This window comes from Diceros bicornis, chromosome 38 (genome assembly GCF_020826845.1).
Source record: "Diceros bicornis minor isolate mBicDic1 chromosome 38, mDicBic1.mat.cur, whole genome shotgun sequence".
In the NCBI taxonomy this organism is placed as follows: Eukaryota; Metazoa; Chordata; class Mammalia; order Perissodactyla; family Rhinocerotidae; genus Diceros; species Diceros bicornis.
Window position 1 is genome coordinate 10421718 of NC_080777.1, and position 23006 is coordinate 10444723.

At 37.3% G+C, this 23006-nt stretch overlaps 1 protein-coding gene across 2 annotated transcripts in view; it reads right to left on the reverse strand.

Moving 5' to 3' along the window:
• Window positions 1-23006, reverse strand: part of DISP1 (dispatched RND transporter family member 1) — a 211049-nt gene that overhangs the window by 22260 nt on the left and 165783 nt on the right. For both annotated transcript variants that reach the window (XM_058533649.1, XM_058533650.1), the window contains exon 3: window positions 4921-4950. In XM_058533649.1, the coding sequence (XP_058389632.1) occupies window positions 4921-4950 (30 nt within the window). The remainder of the gene's footprint in view (window positions 1-4920; window positions 4951-23006) is intronic.

A 23006-nucleotide genomic window follows, 5' to 3' on the forward strand; every position in this document is an offset into this window, starting at 1 on the left:
CATGCTGTGGAGGCATCCCACATACAAAATAGAGGAAGATGGGCACAGATGTTAGCTCAGTGCTAACCTGCCTCAAGCGAAAAAAAAAAAAGAGGAAGATTGCCAACGATGTTAGCTCAGGGCAAACCTTCCTCACCAAAATAAATTAATTAATTAAATTAAATACATTCTGCCAACTTCAGGTTTCTTGAATTTTTATAAGAAGAAAAAAAAACATTTAACTGTGGACAGTTACTCTCAGATTCTCAACAATGTTCGCTCAGTTGGCTGCTGTGATGGCTATTTCAGGCTCATTTGAAATAGGCTTCTTACTCATATATTTGTGAGTTGTTTCTTCAAAATCATGCTGGCAGTTTAAATAAAGCTGGTGGCTCTAAATGTTATTCTGAAAAAGAAATATATTCTGATCTCTCAACTTCATAGATCTGGCTTTGTGACGATATTTAAAATTAAATTTTAATACGGAAATTAAAATATAACACAATTATGCTTTAAGGGAGCACTTGCACAGGCATATTTCATTGTTCTTTTAAAAGCAATTTTAGGAAAATAAAGCATAATAGTTTGCACTTATGAGGAGTATCAGTTGCTCTTATGTTTTATATAGATTACCATCTCATTTAATTCTCACAACAACTTTATGAGATGAAACTGAGGCACAGAGAGGTCAAATAACTTATTCAAAGTCACAAAGCTAGGAACTCAGGTAGTCTGCTTCTATTGTCTGGCTTCTTAACCACTGTGATACTATCTCTTGCTTCAAACACCAGAGAAACAAAAGACATCAGGAATAAGTCAACTTGCCACAAATGTAGGCTTCCCAAAATTCACATTTAAAAACTAAATTCCTAAGCCACAGTAATAGTTAACTTCTCTACGCAAAATCACCTACATCTGTAGGACCTCAAGTTTGAACATTAGTCACTAGACTGCAAATTCTGATTTAAAAACTCATTAAGGAAAAATTATGCTAGATAAGATGAAATAACCTTTTAAGAATAATTCTGAATGTAATGAAAACATATAAATCACAATACGCTGATTGTGCTTGTTCAAATGCAAACACCAAGTGGTCAGAAGCTTTTGCTTGTTTCTAGAACACACCCAATGCTTATATTCTCTACACTTTATTTCCTCCTCCACCAAATGCAAACTAAGATGAAAGTAACTGGTTTTGAAGCAATAAAGTCCTTTGTCAATAGCACATTTGAGACTTTCTCTTCATTGCCTCAGACTTAGAGTCCTTTACATTTTAGACCTTTAAAATATCAGCCCTGTGAAATGAAAATGGCCCCAGGCTGACAAAATTACTCATTATACTTTACTTTAAAGGGATCAATTTTCTTTCAAATGAACCAGAAGTTATGCATTTTTACCTACAAACGCGTTATCAATAGAGGGCAGTGGGCCCCAATTGCTTCGTTTTCATGCTGTGGTTTAATTTACCCATATAATGACTTTTTGTTTTGTTTTCTTGAAAAATCTGCACACACATGCACAGCAACCTTAAAAACCTCATTCAATAATTGCTTTTCTTCCCTTTGAAAACATTTGGTTTTGATTTGACAGCACTGCTATATACCACATATGTGCATTGACTACATATGGAAACGTTATGGCATTAGTGATTTCAGCACATTTCTTCCAAACACATTTACCCTTACTATATTACAATTCCACTTCCTCACACAGCAGATGTTTCACGTGCTAACCTTTCCTAGAGACAACTGCTCACACTTAAGAAATGGAATCACCGTCCTGAGTACATAAAGCTCCATGGGGGAAAGCCCCAACTATTCTGAGTCAAGTTATTCAGACTAGTGTTTCTCCAAAATACCACAATATTGCTGAGGATATTTCTGCTCTTCTTACTATCTATGCTAAGATATTGTACAGCTCTGGGCACCACATGGGAAACAAAATTTTCATATACAATATGAAACCCAGACAATGGTTGTAATATAAAGATAAAAATCTAATAAAGCAGGAAAATTGGAGAAGTAAAGGAAATTAAAAATGGCCTATAAATTTCACTGTTATATTTTTTCGTTAATTCCACTCTTGGTGAGTCTGGGTTCACGGTATATATTCTAACCAAGCTTAAAGAATAAAGCACTTGCACATTATTTTTTTTAAAAAGTGAACCACATGTGCATGAGAAGAATTTTCAAAAGGACCTCTCCTTTTATTATAATATGTTCTCCTGCATATCATATAATACTTGTCTTTCATCTGCCTGCTCTAATGTTGGAAATCTTTAGGCAGCACCACAACATAATTGTAAATGCAACCCGCCTCTGTAACACCTGGGTTACAGCAGGCAGTCATTTTCCACGGAATAACCAGGTGCCAGTTTTCCCTGAGGCCCTACTGCTGTACCAGCTGCCTAGGTTAAGGCCTGCAGCTCTATCCTGAGCACTGCTGTGCAAAAGTTCCCACCATCCTCTCAATAGATTAAGTCCCAAATAGTACACAGATCTGAAGGATGCATCCTCCTTTTATAGGATGAGGAAACAGAAGTAGCGGGTGAATGAAATGTGTTGTTCGTAGGTGAAGTGTGGATCTGAGTTAGTGGGCACGCTCCCTGGCACCTGGTCTAGGTTGTTACCGCCATGCAGGAATTTTCATGAGTATCCAATGGGAAGTCCCTCAAATATACTCATAGATTCCCAGCCACCTTATTATTTGGGTTTACTCTGGAAAAAGATCAGAAATAACTGTTAAAACAAATAAACTAAGTGTCTTACAGGGCTAACTAATGCTCAAGCGACATTACGACATTACGTGGGGGCCTGTTTTAAATGGGCCATGCGTATTATAATAAGACCCTCCACAGTAAATTTTCCTCTTTCAGCTTACAAGGGTTTCTTCCTTTGCCCTTTGCTGCCTTTCTGGAAACTCTCTTCTTTCTCCCCTTCCCTCCCGAGCAGAGATCCCTGCTTCAGAGAGTGTGAGTGCCCAGGACCTGAGGCCTCCTTGTCCTGACCAAACACCCAATCCTTAACCCCCTGTAGTCTGGCTTTTGTTCTCATGACTCTTCTGAAACGGCCAAAATCAGCTAGTCTTGGTTTTCATCTTCCCTGACCTGAGCAATATTTAACCCTTTTAGCTAGCCCTTTCTTTCTAGAAATCTCTTCTTCCTCGGTTTCTTCCTTTCTATTTCCCTGTAAATCTTCCTTATTCCTCATGTCCTTTAAGGGTAAGCATTTCAAAACGTGATGATTAATAACTTTTCCAGTGGCATCAACTATCAATTTAGTGGGAGGAAGGACTGAAGCTTGAGAAATTTCACAAAAGAAAACAGGATACAGAACTCATTCTTCCTTGTGAAGCAATAAATTCATTGGACAAAGAGCATTACATGGTAAAGGTGTAGGACATTCTGGGAATATAAAAGCGGCAGGCGTGGATCTTGCCCTCAAGGAACTTAGAGCCTAATTTAGAAAATCAGACAGGTACACAAATACCTACAAAATCAGGCAAAAAGAGATGTGTTTTTAGAAGAATACATATAAAATGTCTTGTGACTTCAACGACGGAAGAGATTACTCCAGTTAGGGTGGGAAAGGGGAATCAGGAAAGGCTTTTTTGAAGAAGTTGTATTTATGTGTGTATATACTGAAAAGAAGAAATTAAGACTTTTAAAAATATCAATCTATTAACAGAGAAAAAATATATACGAATATTTCCAAAACGCAAAATTTGTAGTCATTTGAGAAGATCTCATTATTTCTAGAAAATGGAAATTCATTTTCTTAATACGCCATATTTACTTACATAACCTCTTCCCTTCACCTTTTTCCATAAATTTTTTCAAAAATAGATAAACCCAGTGTCGTCAATGGTATATTAGTCTTAAAAAGGAAGGAAATTCTGATACATGCTATAATATGGATGAACTTGAGGACATTATGCTAAGTAAAATCAGCCAGTCACAAAAGGATACATACTGTATGATTCCACTTATATGAGGTATCTATGGTAGTCAAATTTACAGAGACAGAAAGTAGAGTGGTGGTTGCCAGGGGCTGGGAGGAGGGAGGAATGAGGAGTTATTGTTTAATGGTTACAGAGCTTCAGTTTTGCAAGAAGAAAAAAGTTCTGGAGATGGAGTGTGGTGATGGTTGCATAATAATGTGAATGTACTTAATGCCACAAAACTGTACACTCCAAAATGGTTAAAATGGTAAATTTTATGCCATCTATATATTTACCACAATTTTAAAAAAATAATTTTTTAAAATTGGAAGAGGAATTTACTGATTAAAATTTGTGTAGTAATTTTACTCCGAAGAGATAATAACCCTCCTGAGGCAGGCTTCAGAGTTATCAGCATCTGCGCTTCTTTAGTAAGTGAATTTCAAAGATCACTTAAGAGTTCCTTAAGGTGTAACATTATTATATCTGGAACCACAATGTACAAGGACATATGATGAGACAATGCTTTTATTCAGAAACTCTTATCCATTTAAAATTTTGCTTCTCTACTGAAAAGATAAAACTTAAAAATTTCTACCTACAAGAATACCTCCATCTTACTATGGTAACAAGTTTTTAGAAAGAAACACAGACAACCCATCTGAAATAAACTGCCATGAATTCAAGCAGAACAGTGTCTCTCTCCTCAATGAGTAAGACACCAAGAAGCCAATCCATTACAGGAAGGAATGCAAAATAATTAGGCAAATATAAATGATTAAACGCAAATAGAATTTAAAGGCATAAAATCTACCTTGAGATTAAAATCACTTTTGGAGATACAGGATTCCTCAAGCAGTCAACTCAAGGGAAATTTATTTTTCCTTCACAAAAATACGAGCGAGGAAGGTGGAAACAGCAGCAAAATGTGGAGAAAATACTAGAAGCAGAAAAGCATGCAAGTAAGTTTATTATTTAATAAGATGATCCAGATTACTTTACCTTTTTGGTAACTTGAAAGGTCTGGATGGTCTGAAAAAAAAAGCAAAGGAAAAGCAATCAGAAACAAGGCACCATAACATAAACAAAGGCTTAATATATGTATTTAACATTCTACTTGTTCTCTCTCCTCGTGGAAGAATCCTGGAAGGGTCAAGAAAGGCAATCTATTTGAAAGATTGTAAACACACATGGATTTAACAATGAATGCTGACCACCTTGCACACCAGGTGGCTGGTCTGGAGGTGGCTCCTTCCCGGACTCACATCACACCCTCCTAATGGAATCATAGTCACACTGGGCAACATTCTCTGAACCTGTAGCTATAGATTCTCTCACCTCTCTAACAACAGGAATCCACATACTTGCCTCCACTCTGGGCTGCTTCTTGCTTGTCAAGGAGCCCCCAACACCTTTTACTAAAAATAGGACATCAATACCTTCTTCTAGTACTAGAAATAGTCTATTCCTGCATTGAGATGGAGGAGCTGCTCCTCTATCTTTGCTTCTTAGGATCCAATGCAGCAACCCATTTTAACAAGTATTGGCTTGTATTTCAATCAGCTCTCCTCTGTATTATTATTCCCTCTCATCCTTTGTACTGGCCCCCGCCCCCGATATGGTATACAGGCCGTCAAAAGAAACTCCAAACTCCAACTCAAGTCTCAACCGCCAAACTCTTCACTCCTACCAGATTATTTTCTCCTATTTACTGGCACATGGTACGCACTTAAGAAATATTTGATGAACAAAGAAAATTCATTGCTCATGTTTCACCATTCCCAAGTACAGTGGCTCTTACAGTGTGGTCTGAAGACACATGATTGTTCCTGAGACTCTTCACGGGGTCTGTGAGGGCCTCCCTTTTCCAACTCCATACCTGTGTAAGGCTAGATTTTCTCCATAATTTCATATATTTCAACCAAACAGCACATTGCAGTAGATCGACTGTAGAAGCAGATATGAGAATCCTGCTGTCTTCTATTAAGGCACACATCAGAGAGATTTGCCAAAGTGTGAAACAATGCTCATCAACTCACAAAGCTTTTTTTGTTTTGGAAAATATATTATTTTTCATAAAAAAGGTTATTTATGTCAACATGTAAAGGGTTTTTTATTGTTATTTTTAAATGAATTAACAAATTAAAAATTTTATATTTCTCAGTTTCAATTCCAATACGGTACATAGCAGATATAACCCATATAAACAAAAGCTCTTTGGATTCTTAATAATTTTTGAAAGTGCAAAGGGGTCATGAGATCAAAAAGTTTGATAGCCATTACACTAATACCGAGAGGTTACTTAAATACTTACTGAATAAATGAATGGATTTCCTACATGTATACTCTCTCCTAAACTAAAATCTTCCACAGCTGTCCTATACTTTGAGGAAACAAAACAAAATAAAATGCAAAAGTCTTCCAATCTTCCTACTTCAAACTATTACTCTTCCAATAGTTAGAACCCTATTTTGGAATTTCTTTGAGATCTAAAGTTTTCTTTCTTATTTTCCCTCTCCATTCACATTTCTAAGATACATGTACTCACTCTTAAAAAAATATTTATCTAAGTTCTGGTATAGCTGTGAATGAGACCAACAGGGTCCCTAACTTCATGGAGCTTACGTTCTAGAACGCACTTTGTATTAATCTGTTTAAATGAAAGATGCATATGTTCTAAATTTCATGCTTTATTTACATGTCCATTAGGGACTCTAAGCCCATTGAAAATATTAAAATCAAAGAGATGGAACAATCTCAGACATTGCAAGCACTGGAAACAATCTTAGAGAATATATATTCCAAGTGCTTTCCAGTCCTATTTTTAGAGGCGGGCCTCAGTTTGCCTTTGGTCATTCAGGGTCTTAGGAGCAGAGTTGTAATGAGAACTTACGTCTCTTGATGCCTAATTTGATGCTTTCTGTCCTGTGTGCCTGTCTGTAAAACCAAGGGAAAAAAGAAACACAATATAGGGATAATTATAAAGTATTAATCTGCCAGACAGGAAGAGAAGTATCCTTTCTTTTGGGAGATGCGGGATTTAAAGTCAGAGTTTCCAGTAAGGAGAGCATAAGAGAACTTGTTGCTTTAAGAACCAAGTATGAGACTGAATAGTCACAGCACTACTAAAGAATACAAAAAACTGCATTCTTTTTACATACGTACTAAATGAAGCCATTAAAGGCATAGAGAGGGACCACATCTTACTCGTGTTCACATCTCCATAAACGACTATAACGTATGGTCCTTTGCGGATGTCAGATCAGAGCTTGTGGGGTTAACGCATGAGCGTCTTTTGTGACTTTCCTCAGACTCACCAGCTTTGAAGCCAGTCCTCGTGAATGGATAGCAAGAATGTGGACACATCAATATCAACAGAGGCAAATTTAGTTTTGTTTCCTGTTTCTTCTCTTTCTCTCTCTCTTTCTGTTACACACACACACACACACACACACACACACACACACACACACTTTGTAACTTCGGCCCATTCCCATCTGTCAATTCTAACCTCCTTTATCACTTTACTGCATTTTGTAAGTTTCTGTTTGTCCCTCTGAATCCTATAGCAGAGGTCCTCGTATTCAATGTTCCCGGAACCATTCATTTGATGGTTAATTAGAAAGGTTAACTAAAGCGAAAAATTCTAAAAAAGTGCCATATACATTCCTTAAATATCTAACTGTAGGGTCTGCCCAGTGGCGCAAGCAGTTAAGTGTGTGCGCTCCGCTGCGGTGGCCCGGGGTTCGCCGGTTCGGATCCCGGGTGCGCACCGATGCACTGCTTGGCAAGCCATGCTGTGGCAGCGTCCCATATAAAGTGGAGGAAGATGGGCACGGATGTTAGCCCAGGGCCAGTCTTCCTCAGCAAAAAAAGAGGAGGATTGGCAGATGTTAGCACAGGGCTGATCTCCTCAGAAAACAATAAAACAAAAACAAACAAAAAATCTAATTGTAACTTAAACTTATATGTATAGTCAGCTGCCAAACTTTTCTTACACAAGCCATACCATACTGGATTGCCTATGATTTCCAGTTTCAGAGGACTTAAGATCATTGTGAGTACAATAGTCCCCCATTATCTATAGGGGCTACATTCCAAGACCCCCAGTGGATACCTGAAACAGTGGATAGTACCAAACCTTACACATACTATGTTTTTTCCTACACATACATACCTATGATAAAGTTTAATTTATAAACTAGGCACAGTAAGAGATTAACAACAATAACTAATAATAAAATAAAACAATTTAAGACTATACAGTAATAAAAGTTATGTGAATGTGGTCTCTCTCTCAAAATACCTTCTTGTTCCATACTCATCCTTCTTCTTGTGATGATGTGAGATGATACAACGCCTACGCAATGAGATGAAGTGACACGAATGACATAGGCATTGTGACACTGCTATTTTTGGACCACATGTGACCACGTAACTGAAACCTCAGAAAGCAAAACCATAGATAAGGGGGTACACTACTGTATCCTGAGTATATTGACTAAAATACACATCTAAGTTTTGACGATTTTCCCCCAAATCTTTTACAATTGTTTCTCTCATGCCTAATTCATCATCAATTTTATTCACAGCAACTTACCTTTATCTAGTCTCTCCAAAGTCTACAATTTTCTTTCCACAAAAACAACTCTTTCTTTTAGAGCCCATATATAAATGGATTATTTAAAAAATTTAATTAAATGATCTCATTACAAAAACAAGCCTAGTCGGCATGCATAGGTTTGGTAAGCACCCGTGTCAAACGCTAGGAGGGGAAGCGTGTGGACGTAGTAAGGCACAGCCTCCTGACCCCCAACACTCGCCCTGCCAGAGCCGCCTGAATGTGCACAGATGGAAAGAGCCACCGCAACTCCCCTGAGCTGGTGAGGGCTTGGAAAGGTGCTTTATGCAAAAGGGGCTTTCAATAAAAATGTTTACTACCGAAGAGGTCATGAAGAACATTTACTTTTTTTGGGTAAATCTACCAAAAAAAAAAACCTACAATATCTTCAAATATAACTACACATTGATTTTTTTAATATAACCATTTTATTGAGATATAATTCACATACCATATAATTAATCCATTTAAAGTGTACAAGCTAATGGTTTTCAGTACTTTCAGAGTGGTGCATCCATCACCACAACCATACACTGATTTTTAAAGAAGATGCTCTCAGAACACCAATAATGAAGCTATTAATGAGCTAGGAGAGAAAATTATTTTTACAAAGAGAGAGAGTAGGATACTGAACAAAGAAACCAATCACTTAACTTGTACACAAAACCTAAATTTTTTACTCCCAGTTTTCCAGTTATACATCCTTGAAACCACCTCTTGAATTTCCAAGAGAAGTTAACAGATTTTGCTATCTTTAGATCTAAAGTTATCCCCAGAGCAACAATTCTGGGATAGATCATCTAAGCAGTTGCAAAGTAATGATATTTTATTATATACGTTTTGAGTTGTAACAAATGTAAATATTCTCTTTCCTCCTACTCACTCCCATTAACTTTTCTTTACACTGAGAAATTCATGCATCTACGACTAGTTTACTCCCCAGAGACAGAAACAACTATAGATTCATCGCATTCTTTCTGCTTGAGTAAAGGCTTCTCTTTATGTTAAATTTGAGACAATAAGTAGAGATTGTCCACATCAGTTGAAAAAGAAAAATTGAGGTTACCACAAAGATATCTCCTGGGAAAATATAACATCCCTTTTAAGGTTTTATACTAAGAGACAGGACAAACAGATGTTTGAAACACCCAAACCACAACTACAGGTAAAACGTGAAACTGATTGATCCACGGTGCTGCCATCTTTCATTCTGCCCTTCCCATCTCTTTTCAGAAAATATCTGTGAAAGGACACAAGCCAAGGAGTCCACCACACACTTGCGTCGCTCAAAAGTGGTCTTCCTCCAGATGGAACACTTCCTGAATCATTCTACGAGGCCAACATCACCCTGATACCGAAACCAGACAAAGACAATACAAAGAAAGAAAATTACAGGCCAATATCGCTGATGAACATTGATGCAAAAATCCTCAACAAAATATTGGCAAACCGAATACAACAATATATTAAAAAGATCATACACCATGATCAAGTGGGATTTATACCAGAGACGCAGGGATGGTTCAACATCCGCAAATCAATCAACGTGATACATCACATCAACAAAACAAAGAATAAAAACCACATGATCATCTCAATAGACGCAGAGAAGGCATTTGACAAGATACAACATCCATTTATGATAAAAACTCTCAATAAATTGGGAATAGAAGGAAAGTACCTCAACATAATAAAGGCCATATATGACAAACCCACAGCTAACATCATACTCAACGGGGAAAGACTGAAAGCCATTCCTCTGAGAACAGGAACGAGGCAGGGCTGCCCACTCTCACCACTCCTGTTCAACATAGTACTGGAGGTTTTGGCCAGAGCAATTAGGCAAGAAAAAGGAATAAAAGGAATCCAAATAGGTAACGAAGAAGTGAAACTCTCACTATTTGCAGATGACATGATTGTATATATAGAAAACCCTAAAGAATCTGTTGGAAAACTGTTAGAAACAATCAACAACTACAGCAAAGTTGCAGGGTACAAAATCAATCTACAAAAATCAGTTGCATTTCTATATGCTAATAATGAACTAACAGAAAGAGAGCTCAAAAAGATAATACCATTTACAATTGCATCAAAAAGAATAAAATACCTAGGAATAAATCTTACCAAGGAGGTGAAGGACCTATACAATGAGAACTACAAGACATTATTGAGGGAAATCAACGATGACATAAAGAAATGGAAAGATATCCCATGCACGTGGATTGGAAGAATAAACATAGTTAAAATGTCTATATTACCTAAAGCAATCTACAGATTCAATGCAATCCCAATCAGAATCCCAATGACATTCTTCACAGAAATAGAAAAAAGAATACTAAAATTTATATGGGGCAACAAAAGACCCCGAATAGCTAAAGAAATCCTAAAGAAAAAGAACAAAGCAGGAGGCATCACAATTCCTGACTTCAAAACATACTACAAAGCAATAGTAATCAAAACAGCATGGTACTGGTACAAAAACAGACACACAGATCAATGGAACAGAATTGAAAGCCCAGAAATAAAACCACACATATACGGACAGCTAATTTTCGACAAAGGTGCTAAGGACATGCAATGGAGAAAGGAAAGTCTCTTCAATAAATGGTGTTGGGAAAACTGGACATCCACATGCAAAAGAATGAAAGTGGACCATGTGCTATCGCCATACACAAAAATTAACTCAAAATGGATCAAAGACCTGAAGGTGAGACCTGAAACTATAAAACTCATAGAAGAAAATATAGGCAACACACTATTTGACATTGGGTTTAAAGGAATCTTTTCGGATGACATGCCTACCCAGACTAGGGAAACTAAAGAAAAAATAAACAAGTGGGACTTTATCAGACTAAAGAGCTTTTATAAGACAAATGAAATCAGAATCAAGATGAACAACCAACCAACCAGCTGGGAGAGAATATTTGCAAAACATACATCTGACAAGGGGTTGATCTCCATAATATATAAAGAACTCACACAATTGAACAACAAAAAAACAAACAACCCGATCAAAAAATGGGCAGAGGAAATGAACAGACACTTCTCCAAGGAAGATATACAGATGGCCAATAGGCACATGAAAAGATGCTCAACATCACTAATCATCAGGGAAATGCAAATCAAAACAACACTAAGATACCACCTCACGCCCGTTAGAATGGCTATAATCACCAAGACAAAAAACAACAAATGTTGGAGAGGATGTGGAGAAACAGGAACCCTCATACACAGCTGGTGGGAATGCAAATTGGTGCAGCCTCTATGGAAAACGGTATGGAGATTCCTCAAAGAATTAAAAATAGAGATGCCCTATGATCCAGCCATCCCACTACTGGGAATCTATCCAACGCACCTGAAATCAACAATCCAAAGAGGCTTATGCACCCCTATGTTCATTGCAGCATTATTCACCATAGCCAAGAAGTGGAAGCAACCTAAGTGTCCCTCGACTGACGATTGGATTAAGAAAATGTGGTATATATATACAATGGAATACTACTCAGCCATAAAAAAAGACAAAATCGTCCCATTTGCAACAACATGGATGGGCCTGGAGCGTATTATGTTAAGTGAAATAAGCCAGAAAGAGAAAGACAAACACTGTATGATCTCACTCATATGTGGAATATAAACAAACACATGGACAGAGAAAACTGGACTGTGGTTACCCGGGAAGTGGGGGTGGGGGGTGGGGGGTGGGCACAAGGGGTGAAGGGAGTCATATATGGGGTGAAGGACAAACAAAAATGTACAACCCAAAATCTCACAATGTTAGAAACCATTAAAACATCAATAAAAATGTAAAAAAAAAAAAAAAAAAAAAAAAAAAGTGGTCTTCCTCCATTTGTAAAATCTTTCCGATTTGCTACTTTTAATATCTAATAAAACCTGCAGGATGATTTTCATCCTAAACTCAGTCTCATGTTGATAAATAACAGCTAGTAAACACAAACAAGCAAGTGAGCAAATCTAACCTCGATTATAGAGAGAAACCATGTTTTTCCAGGGTTCATTCAGCTTTGAATACCATACGGTCAAAATAACAACAAACCAACAATACAAACAAACAATAAAACACAGGTGGGAGCATCTGCCTATTCTTTGGTTAGGTTTTTCGCCTTTTTTCTGCCGAGAAAAAGCCCCAAGGCAGATGACACCGGCATGCTCCACGACATACTCCCACCGGCTGTGGCATAGATGAGCTTGGGTTGTACAAAATTCCCAGACCGTTAGCTGGAGTGTCACTCTTTCTCTCCCACGCAAGAAAGCATTTCTGTATGCAAGTGCGTGACAGTGACATTATTACAGGGCTAAGCTCTGTAACTTTGCTTTAAAAAAAAAATAAAGCACTTACAAACTCTGGTACTCATAATTAGTAATAAATGGCCCCCAGCACTTCACACTTGAGAACTGCAATAGTAGTTGAGAACCTGGGCTCCAGGACTCTGATGACCAGTGAACTGTGGTATGTGCACTGTATCAGTTAGAAGAACAAATAACTAGACTATAAAGTTCTCCGAAGGAGGAAGGTGGGAGGTACAGAGCGGAGTAATCATGATAATGGGAGCTAGGGCAGATACAGAGGCAAGGGAAATTTTTTAAAAAGGTAATAGAAAAAAAGAAGTATGAGAGGAAAAAGGTTAACAAGAAAGAGAAAAAAATGTGGAAAAGCTATAAATGGTCTGCTTCTTTGTTTCCCTCATCTTTTCTCTCTCTTTTAATAACTTTTGGGGAAAGAGTGGGAGATTTTAGGGTGAGAGAAATGGGAATACTAAAACATGGAAACATGCCACCCGTCTAGGGAACTCTATTGTTGACATAGCTGCAGAATTAATATCACAACTTACAAAGGGACACTATCACGTTTCACAAATTCCAAACAGCTCTTCCTAGCATTCAGGAAAATCAAAGTTACGGAAAAAAATCACTTTGTACAGTTCTGAACAACTAAAATGTTATGAAGGACATATAGTTTCCACTTCATGGTAACCAAATTTAAGTAAAAAAGTGCTGAAAGTAGCAAATTTTAGTCTCAAAAGTCCCATTGGATTGTGCCATATTGCCTTTGTGTAAAAGGGTGTTCTGCAAGTAATAACTTCAGTTCAGTGCTGGTATGTTAGGAAGAAAGTATCTGAAAATAAAGAATCCACACTTGGATGAGCATTCTTTAAAAGATTTCCAACACAAACAAAACCAGTCTTCATCATGAAGTATTTCCACGAATCATTATTGCTGGCACACTTGGGTTCCATCGTGAAGACGAAACAGATACCCTGTAGACAAGCTACGCTTGGCCTCTGATTCATCTTTCATGCTCCAGAGCTAAATGTTTACGGTCTGTGTCAAGTGATTGGAAGGATAACAATAACCACAACTACTTGCGTAACGCATTTGCTGACCGCTCCAGAGATGCTGACTCAAAAGTGTTGGTCATCTTGATGTCTGGAACTGTTATAACTGAACCGAGTCCCAACTACTACACAAACCATCCAATAAACTAGGAGGGGGAGGAAAAGGCTGGGAGTGGAGGTCTAACATTTAACGAGCATCTAATAAACACCAAGCACTTTAAAATGTTGAAAAAGAAATTTAGCATAAATTAAATAAATATTTGAGTATGAAGAGATTGTCTTTAAGAAAATAGTGAATTTAGTAATCAAAAAAGGTAAGGTAAAGTCTGGGCTCTGAAACTCACTGGTTGAATGATCTTGAGCAAGTCTTTTAATTTCTCAGGATTTGTGGGAAATGGATGATACCTAAAAATGAGCTGATATGAGTAACAGGCTTCTGTGAACTGTTGAGCATTACCCAAAAGAAAAAAGGCATTGCTACTGCTATTACTATCATTACCACTAGTTCATCTGGAAATGGCATTCCAGTATCAGGTGAGAAGTAATGCAGAAGACTAATGAGGAATAAACTGTAATGGCCTTTTATTCATAAACACTGTGAACCTTTATGATTTACTTTACAAGATTCAAATGGCACTTGCTACTAGCTGAATATGATAAAAATGAATGACATCACACCCACAAGCCTAATTAGAACAAGAGACTGTTAGAACTGTAAGGACCCCTAACAGTCATCCCACCTAATCTTTGTTCTCACGTAACAAGGGATAAAACGGTCCAAGATCATAGAGCGAGTCAACGCAGAGTCTAGAAGCAGGTTTCCTGACTTGATCCTGTGCTTTTTGGGCCACAACCTGAAAAAGAGTACACTGATGCAAGCAAAGAGACATTGCCTGGGAACTGAAAATGGAAAAGAGGCAGAGCAGGAAGACCTTATTTAAGAGCAAATAGTATATGATCACAATAGTGTATATGCAAGGATGTTCACTGAGGTGTGGTTTATAGTAAGGAAAAAAAGTGAGAGCAACCTATTAACCTATTAGTGTCCATCTAGTAACAGAAGGATGCTTAAATCAATGGTGGTAACTCCATACTATAGAACACTACACAGAATGAACACACACATACACTGGTATGGAAAGAGCACCAACACAAAGTGAGAAGTTTTAAAATAATTCGTATTGTATTTATGGGAAAAATTAAACACAAAATACGTAAATGGTTTGAAAAATTCAGAAGGGAACACGGCAAATCAACAGCCCTGTTTACCACAGGGGAAGGAATCAAGAGTGAGTTTTACTGTGTATTTTTGAGTTCTTCATGAGAATGTATTCATGAATTACTTGCATAATTAAAGAGAAGTGAAAAGAATTTTTATAAAGGGAAATTGCATGTGTATTCATTTAGGTACACTTGACTGCAATATTTCATTTGAAAATTTCTCTCACTGATATAGAATTTGGGGAGAATGGGGCATCCTGGCTAACTATAAACTAGATGAAAGGAAGTAACATTATACACAGATCATAAATTTTCAGAGAACTTAAGACAAAATGCATTTAATAGAAAATCTATAGTTAATTCTGTTCAATTCAAGTATTTACTGCACAGTTTAAGTGACACCAAGTCATTTGATCATCATTGGAATCACCTGGGTAGCTTATTAAAAACAAGGACGTCCAGGCCCCTCCCCAGGGATCTGGCTCAGTAGGTCTTATAGTGGAGTCTACAGTTAGAGTTTGAACCACTGCCTCAGACAATTTGCCAGGTATAGACAAGAAACAAATAGAGAATAATACAAGAAAATAATCAGAATTTAAAGATACAGTACAAACATGAAGTGAATGGGGAATAGGGAGATAACGTTGGACCAGAGTAGTCCAAAGAGCAGCCCCCGACCTTGACATAAGATGTGGAATTTGAGCTAGGTCTTGAAGGACAGGTAGGTTCCAGGTAGATAAACAGGAGGCAGAGGGAAAGGAAACAAACATTGTGCCAAGACCTACGCTGACACCTTCACATCACAGCAAGAGCAATGTCAACGGGACATATCATGAGATAGTAAGGAGGGCAGTTTATTGGAGTAGGGGGTGTTTGAGGGGAAGCAAGAGACCAAAGTGGGTAACAGAAATAGGAGGCTGCTAAAGTTTCTTGAGCAAGAGTGGATATGAGGAAAATACTACTTTAGGATGAATGATCTGGTGGCAATGTGCAGGATGAACCAGAAAGGGGAAATACTAAAGATAAGGAGACTAGGTTGAGAGCTACTACAGTGACCCAAGTATACAGTGCTGAGAGAAAAAAATGGAAAAGACTTTAATCTTCCTTTAATGATTCAGAAAGCCTCTAAGAATCATACAAATATGTGAATCAAAGTTATGAGTGTCAGTTATCATAAATATACATGGTATTACAAGAAAAAATTCTGTTGAAACTTTGGATAAACCAAGGTTTATATGTCCTATGTACATTATAACACATTGCCATACTCACTGTTGTTTAATATTTATATATAATAATGTACTTTAAATACAATTAGAAATGCCTAAAACTACATTTAACATATCTTTAGATAATGAATTAAAAATAGTAGCAGTGCCTACCAAAGTGAAGTTAGTGATAATTTGTATTATCACACAAAGAGGTTGTCCAAAAGATTAGTCTGGAGGTTGAGGGCACAGTTTTATAATACTTTTTGGGGCCTACATTAAGTGTGATTCAAGAAATATATTTCATTACTTTCATTAAGATAAGAAACATACATAAACATTTCTTCACTTTCAAAATTTTATGGATCTCAAAAATGTTTTGCATTTTCATTATAAACTATATAAATTATACAAATAAGAGTTTGTGCTTTCATTATAACCTCAGTGAAAGTATATTTGTATTTCTTAAAATACGTTTAAGTTAGCTATTCTATTAATAGGACAAGGCCTTCATCAATTAGAGATCAAAAGTATAAACACAATCATAATTCATAAACTTGCCAATTATCTTCTCCTCCATTTGCTGGTTTTCAATTTTTAGTACAACATGTCTATATTTGTTTAATGTAAGAACTATTATTTGAGTTTAAAATTACAAGAAAGATTATTACTCTTTCTTAAATTCATTTCCCACATATTTTGGATTATTTTGCCCCTACAAAATTACTCAGTATCATACAAGTTTGAGTTTGGAAGGTTAAAAGTCACACCTGCCATCAAAAAAAAACTTTGAGGGGGAAGTTAAAAAAATAATAAAAATCCACTGTATCAAAATGAATTCCAACAGTGTAACCAATACCTTGCAGCTGTTGTGACATCTTCATTTTACTAACCAGGAAGATAGACTATTCCTGCAACTTCTACAGAAATTCTTTAGTTATGCTTTTAAGAACAACAATACATAGTGAAATTGAGGTCTTCCTTCACGAAATTTTCTCATATTTATTAATTTTTTTAACTTAAAAATTAATGTAACTCAAATAACTATCAAAAGCTTTAATAAAGATCAGAGTAAACTCTAACACAGTTTTTATAAAAACAATACTGATAGAAAAGGGTTTTCTTCTCAGCCAAAAGTCTGAGGTTAAAAAAAAGAAAATCAACTCAGCGTAAAAGAATTAGACTGAGGACAAATGAGAATTTTCCGAAGGAAAATGCCAACATGGTGGGACCATGTGTTCTCAAGCTGTAGTGAGGTCCTTGTTACACTCTGGTGCTAGGGCAGCTTGGCTAAAACTTTAAGTTCACTGAATTTAATACATAATGGTGTAGATTCTGTTTGCAATCCCAAAACTTATTATACGCCCATGATACCCAAACACCAGGAAATAAAGTTTAGGAACCTATTCTAAGGACACTGTATTAAAAAGACCACAATGAGACGTAAGAAGATCTATTACTAACTGGGTGTTAATCTTGGGTTTTAACCTCTTTGGCTTCGATTTCCTCATCTGTAAAATAAAAAGAGCTGGATTAAATTATTTCTAAGGTCCTTTCCCGCTGTGAAATTCTCTTGTATTCTCCTGTGGAATTTCGAATAACTCAAGTCAGCACATAAGTATTCCGACACTCTGCCATGGCAAAAGCTGAGAAGCCAGGCTCCCCTCATCAAAATCCTACGTTGAAATACTTCATGCGAATAATCAAGGAAAAACGATTGCCCCATAAGGTAGGTAAGACCTAGTGTTTTAAAATGCTTTGAAAAAGAATGCTGGTTCTTTATGTGAATAGCTAGACAGACAGGCTTGTTTAAAATGGCTAAATGGTTTAATGACAAACGTGCTAGGTGGGAGGATGGGGCAAGAGTCCCCTGTCTGTCAACGTCAGATGAACTCGGAGACTGATGAACTGTGATGCCAGGAACACGTCTGTGCCGGTGTGTGTCAAAGGAGGAAAAAACGCCGTGGGAAATCATGCTAGGTTACCAAAGATGCCCAGGGTAAGAAGCGGTGAGGAATCATCTAATTCACCAACCTAATGGGTTTTACCAGAAGAGCAAACATGTTCAAGTTAAAAGAGGTCAAGTTAAAAGAGTTATTTTAAAACTTCCAAAAGCCTCTTTCTTCTGAGTCTCCCATCTACCATCTAAGAAAGGCAATATAATAAAATCTTCGCTTTTTATTTAAAAAATTTACCTTTGATGGGCTCTTTCATTTACTACGTTTTGTCCATCGTAAAAAAATGAACTTAATTTTCAAAGGAAGAGCAAAGCTTTAATAAAGAGATATGTTTTCTGTTTCATGTTGGCTTTGTTTTCTGATTATAAAACTAACACATTCTTTTTTTAAAGTCTGAAAAATGCAGAAAATTATGAAGAAAAAACCCAGCCATACTCTCACTACACAGATCTAACCTCTGTAATCCTTTTTGATCTATTTCCTTTCAGTATTTTTCCTTTGTGCCTAAATATACACCTTAAATATATACACAATTAGGATCATACTGGATGCATAAAGTGTTATCAGTTCTCATTATGAGCTTTCTCCATGTAATTAAATCTTTGAAAACAGCATTTTTAGTAGCTGTATAATGTTCCATAATTTATTTAATATATGCACACAATTGTAATCACACTAATACATTGCTTTATGTCTCTTTTGCTTAATAAATATTTTTCCTATTTATTTATAAGAGCCCTGTATTAAAGCTATGAAACATCACAATTGTCCTAGTTCGTGTTATGTTTTTTAACACGAGTTTTCTGGACATACATTTTTAAATTTTCCACAGTTGTAATCATCCTTTGTAATTTCTATGACTACTTTTACAGTTAAAGAGTCACCCTTGGTCCAGATGTCAGTTTTTCCCAACTCCACTTACTGAATAATCTTTGTGATACTTCAAGTATCATCTTCTGTAAAGCCCGCTTTAAGCAGAAACGTCGAGTCCAAAAATTCATTTTCATAAAATATATGGCATCTGATATGGTGAGAATAACGAGCCAATCATGGTGCACTAGGGGACTGAATTTCCATGGTCTTGTTGTACCATCCGAATCTGTCCTAGTACAGGCTGTGGTTTGGCGCCATCTAGGACCACTTGGTCACTTGGGTTTAATTATCAATGAGGATGAAATGCATTCTGAGATTGACTGGTCCTTCCAGGACTACAATATTGGTAACAGAAATCTCTCAGTTAGTTGGTGCCCATCTTCTTAGCCAGATTTGGAGAAACTGGGCTGAGACAGTAATGGGAATATGGAAATCTACTTTCTGCCTCCTCACTTCCTGAAAGAGGAGTGCCTATGATTTCCTGGCTTGTCAGAAGATAAGAATTTTAGTCTGGCCCCATTTGAGAATGGAGGTTAGGTGGAAGTCAGGAGCCCACTGAGCTATCAAGAGGTTTTCTTTACTAAGGTTTTATACATGCTAAGGTCTGTTTCATCTGTCCTAGTGGATCCACTGATCCAACTCTTTTCACAGAATCACATTGTTATAGTTACTTTGGCTTCAAGATAGGCAAGTCCCAGGACAGAATACATTTAGGAATTCCTAATTCCCTTTAGAGAACTAATGGGTTGAGAGTGTTATTCTTGCATTTGTACTTGAAAACAATTCCAGTTTGCGACATATTGGAAGAGATTATTAAATGGGCCCCCAACCAAATATGAGAACTTTAATTTTCCGATGACATGTGCATGCTACATTATAGTCTAGAACAAAGATCCTAGAGGAAATTCCAGAAGTCTCATTCAGAACAACATAACAGGACACCTGCAGGAGCCTCAAGGACAGAATTACAGCAAGACTCCCATATGCTTTACATGTGCACAGATATTCCTTACAAAGTAAACCCATGTTCAATTCTAAGTCAACTGAGCACAGTAAGTTTTCCCAGAACCTGCCTTATGTCATAGGTTGAGGTATTTTGGAGGAAAAGGCTTACATATGTAGAATCCAAGGGCTCTCTCTTGCCATAAATGTTAAAAACACCTTTTCTGTTCATTCTTCCTGGCCCTAAATCTGGCTCTTCCATATGGAAAACTTAAATCTTTCCATAATCTTGGCTTACTTCTATCATAAAATCTTTGGCAGAGGGGTGGAAAAGATGCGTTACTATCTTCCCTAAGGAAGGCTGCCTGAGGACGGTCCTTTATTTTCTCAGCAGTATTAAATCATTCATTTGTCATCTCTCCTCCACCCTAAAAATTCCAACTCACTATGCACTTCTGAACAGTAAAAAGTAAAAGATATAGTTTCTACTCTCAAGTACCAAAATAGGAAGATGAGAGGCTAACAGAAGATGCAAGTGGGAAAGCAATTAAGGCAAGGTAAGTGCAAAAATGTGCTCATGTCACAAAATATTTTACTTTTTAGATTCTGAAATAAAAATGCAGATTAACTTTGCCATTTCAAATCAAGCAAAACATATATATACTTACATAAATACACACACACACATACGCGTGCACGCGCGCACACACACACACATACATAGCAAGATGGCAGCTCACAGTGGAGTTGGGTTTATTAAGAAACTCTCCTTGGAGGTGAGTATGCTAGCCCGTAAGCCTTCATCTTGCTTCCAACCCCCCTCCCACTGTATAATCAGGAATACAAAAATTAATAGAATATTGTCCCTGCCTTCCAAGTGTACATGGACTGGGCAAGAAGGCGAAAGGAAATTTTAGGATTAAAGGGGCGAGATTCTTATATCCCTATGTCATTCCTTTAAACCATTCCTATTCAGTAAGAGGCACAAATTTTAGTGTTCAGCTTGATGGATTTTTTACATATGTATACATCCAGGTAACCACTGCTCAGATCAAGTTATGTATAGGACATTTTCCAGCAACCCAAAAGGCCCCCTTGTACCCCTTCCAATCAATAATCGTATCCTGCCCACAGAGATAACCCACATTTAGGCTTCTATCACCACAGATTAGTTTTGCCTAAAGGATCACCTTTTTTAAGACAGCCAAAGATAAAAGTTTAAGTAGAACCTTAGACAGTTAAAATTCAGGTTAGCTCAAGTTTAGGAAAATACATAAAAATGAAGTCCTAGTAACATCTTAAATGGGTGACTCCTGAGTAAGTCTTAATTGATCTTCACTCTCAAAGTTTTAGAAGTATCTGTCCAAACGACTTGCACGGTAGAGATCTTAGATTACCTATAAAAGGCCTTTGATGAGCAATAGAACTTCGGTGATCTACAGCAAAACTACTCCTGGTACTGTTATCTGTCATTATGTTACTTTTGAATAGATTATTAAAAAAATCCATATTGTTCTGCTTCCTTACATTTTAGTTTCTTCCAAAGTTCAAGATCTTCCCTGAGTCAACAATACCTAGTTACAACAAGTGGCTATGCTTACTTAAGTATAATTAACAAAAGCACGCTTCACTTTAAGGTTGCAAAGTGCTCTCCTCTGACACTTTGATACTTTGGCAGAATACTTAAATGAAGATGTCCTACATGCTACTGTGAATATAGGGACAGCCACTACAATGAGAAAGACAGGCAGGAAATAGAGATCTGAAATTTTAACAGTTGAGTTTGTTAGTGCTGTGGAGTGAATTCTGACTCCTAGCATCCCTGTGGACAGCAGAGCAGAACCCTGCTCTTTTTGCACCATCCTCTCCCCTTCTGGCACTATATAACACAATGCTGTGCTGTTATTCATAGGGTTTTCGTGCCCAATTTTTCAGAAATGGGTGGCCAGGTCCTTCTTCTTAGTCTGTCTAGTCTGGAAGCTCTGCAGAAACCTGTCCACCATGGGTGACCCTGCTGGTATTTGAAATCCTGGTGGCACAGCTTTCAGCATCACAGCAACACAGCCGCCACAGTATGACAACCAACAGACGGGGTGGTGTGGTTCTCTGACTGGAAAACGAACCTGGGCTGCAGCCTTGAGAGCGCCAAATCTTAACGACTAGACCGCCAGGGCTGGCTTGAGAGGGGGTAAGAAAAAAACAGTAAGGTATTATGGAAATGACAGTCACGTGAAAGAGTAGAAGAGGAAGCTCCATCAACAGTAACAGAGAGCAGAAATGGTCACAGCACACAGGATAAGAAGAAAGAAAAGCACAGGGTCATGAAAAGCATAGGGTCATGGAATACAAAAAAGAAAACAGCTTAAGAAGGTGTGGTAAACAGACATTACATGTTAAGGAGGAGAAGAAATGAGATGAGTTTGTTAAAGAGGTCACTGACCTGAGTATTGCCAGGAAAGGGATGATAGAAGTTAGATGGCAAGGCATTAAAAATGAAAGACGTGATGCAAAGTGAAAGTATTAAGTATAATGTAGGCGAGGATGACAATTCCTCTATCCTCTGGGACATTCTGGCTGGTGTAAAAATTAAATTGTCATGAGACAGAATAACAGGAGAAAATCAAACAAAGCTTAATAACATGTATACATGGGAGAAACCCAGGAAACTGATAACTCACCAAAATGGCTAAAGCCACCACCTTAAATACCATCTTCAGCTAAAGACAAAGGAGGATGTTGGGGGTAGTGGTTTGGGGCTTCAAAGGGGAGGCAGGCAATTCACATGGAGATGGACAAGCAAATGTTTGGTAGATAGAACTTTGATAAAAATGGGCTTAGCAAGGACCCTCCCAGTCTACCAATATCCAGAGTTATCTATGGTGATGGCCTGTCCTGGGGACAGGACCTCTAT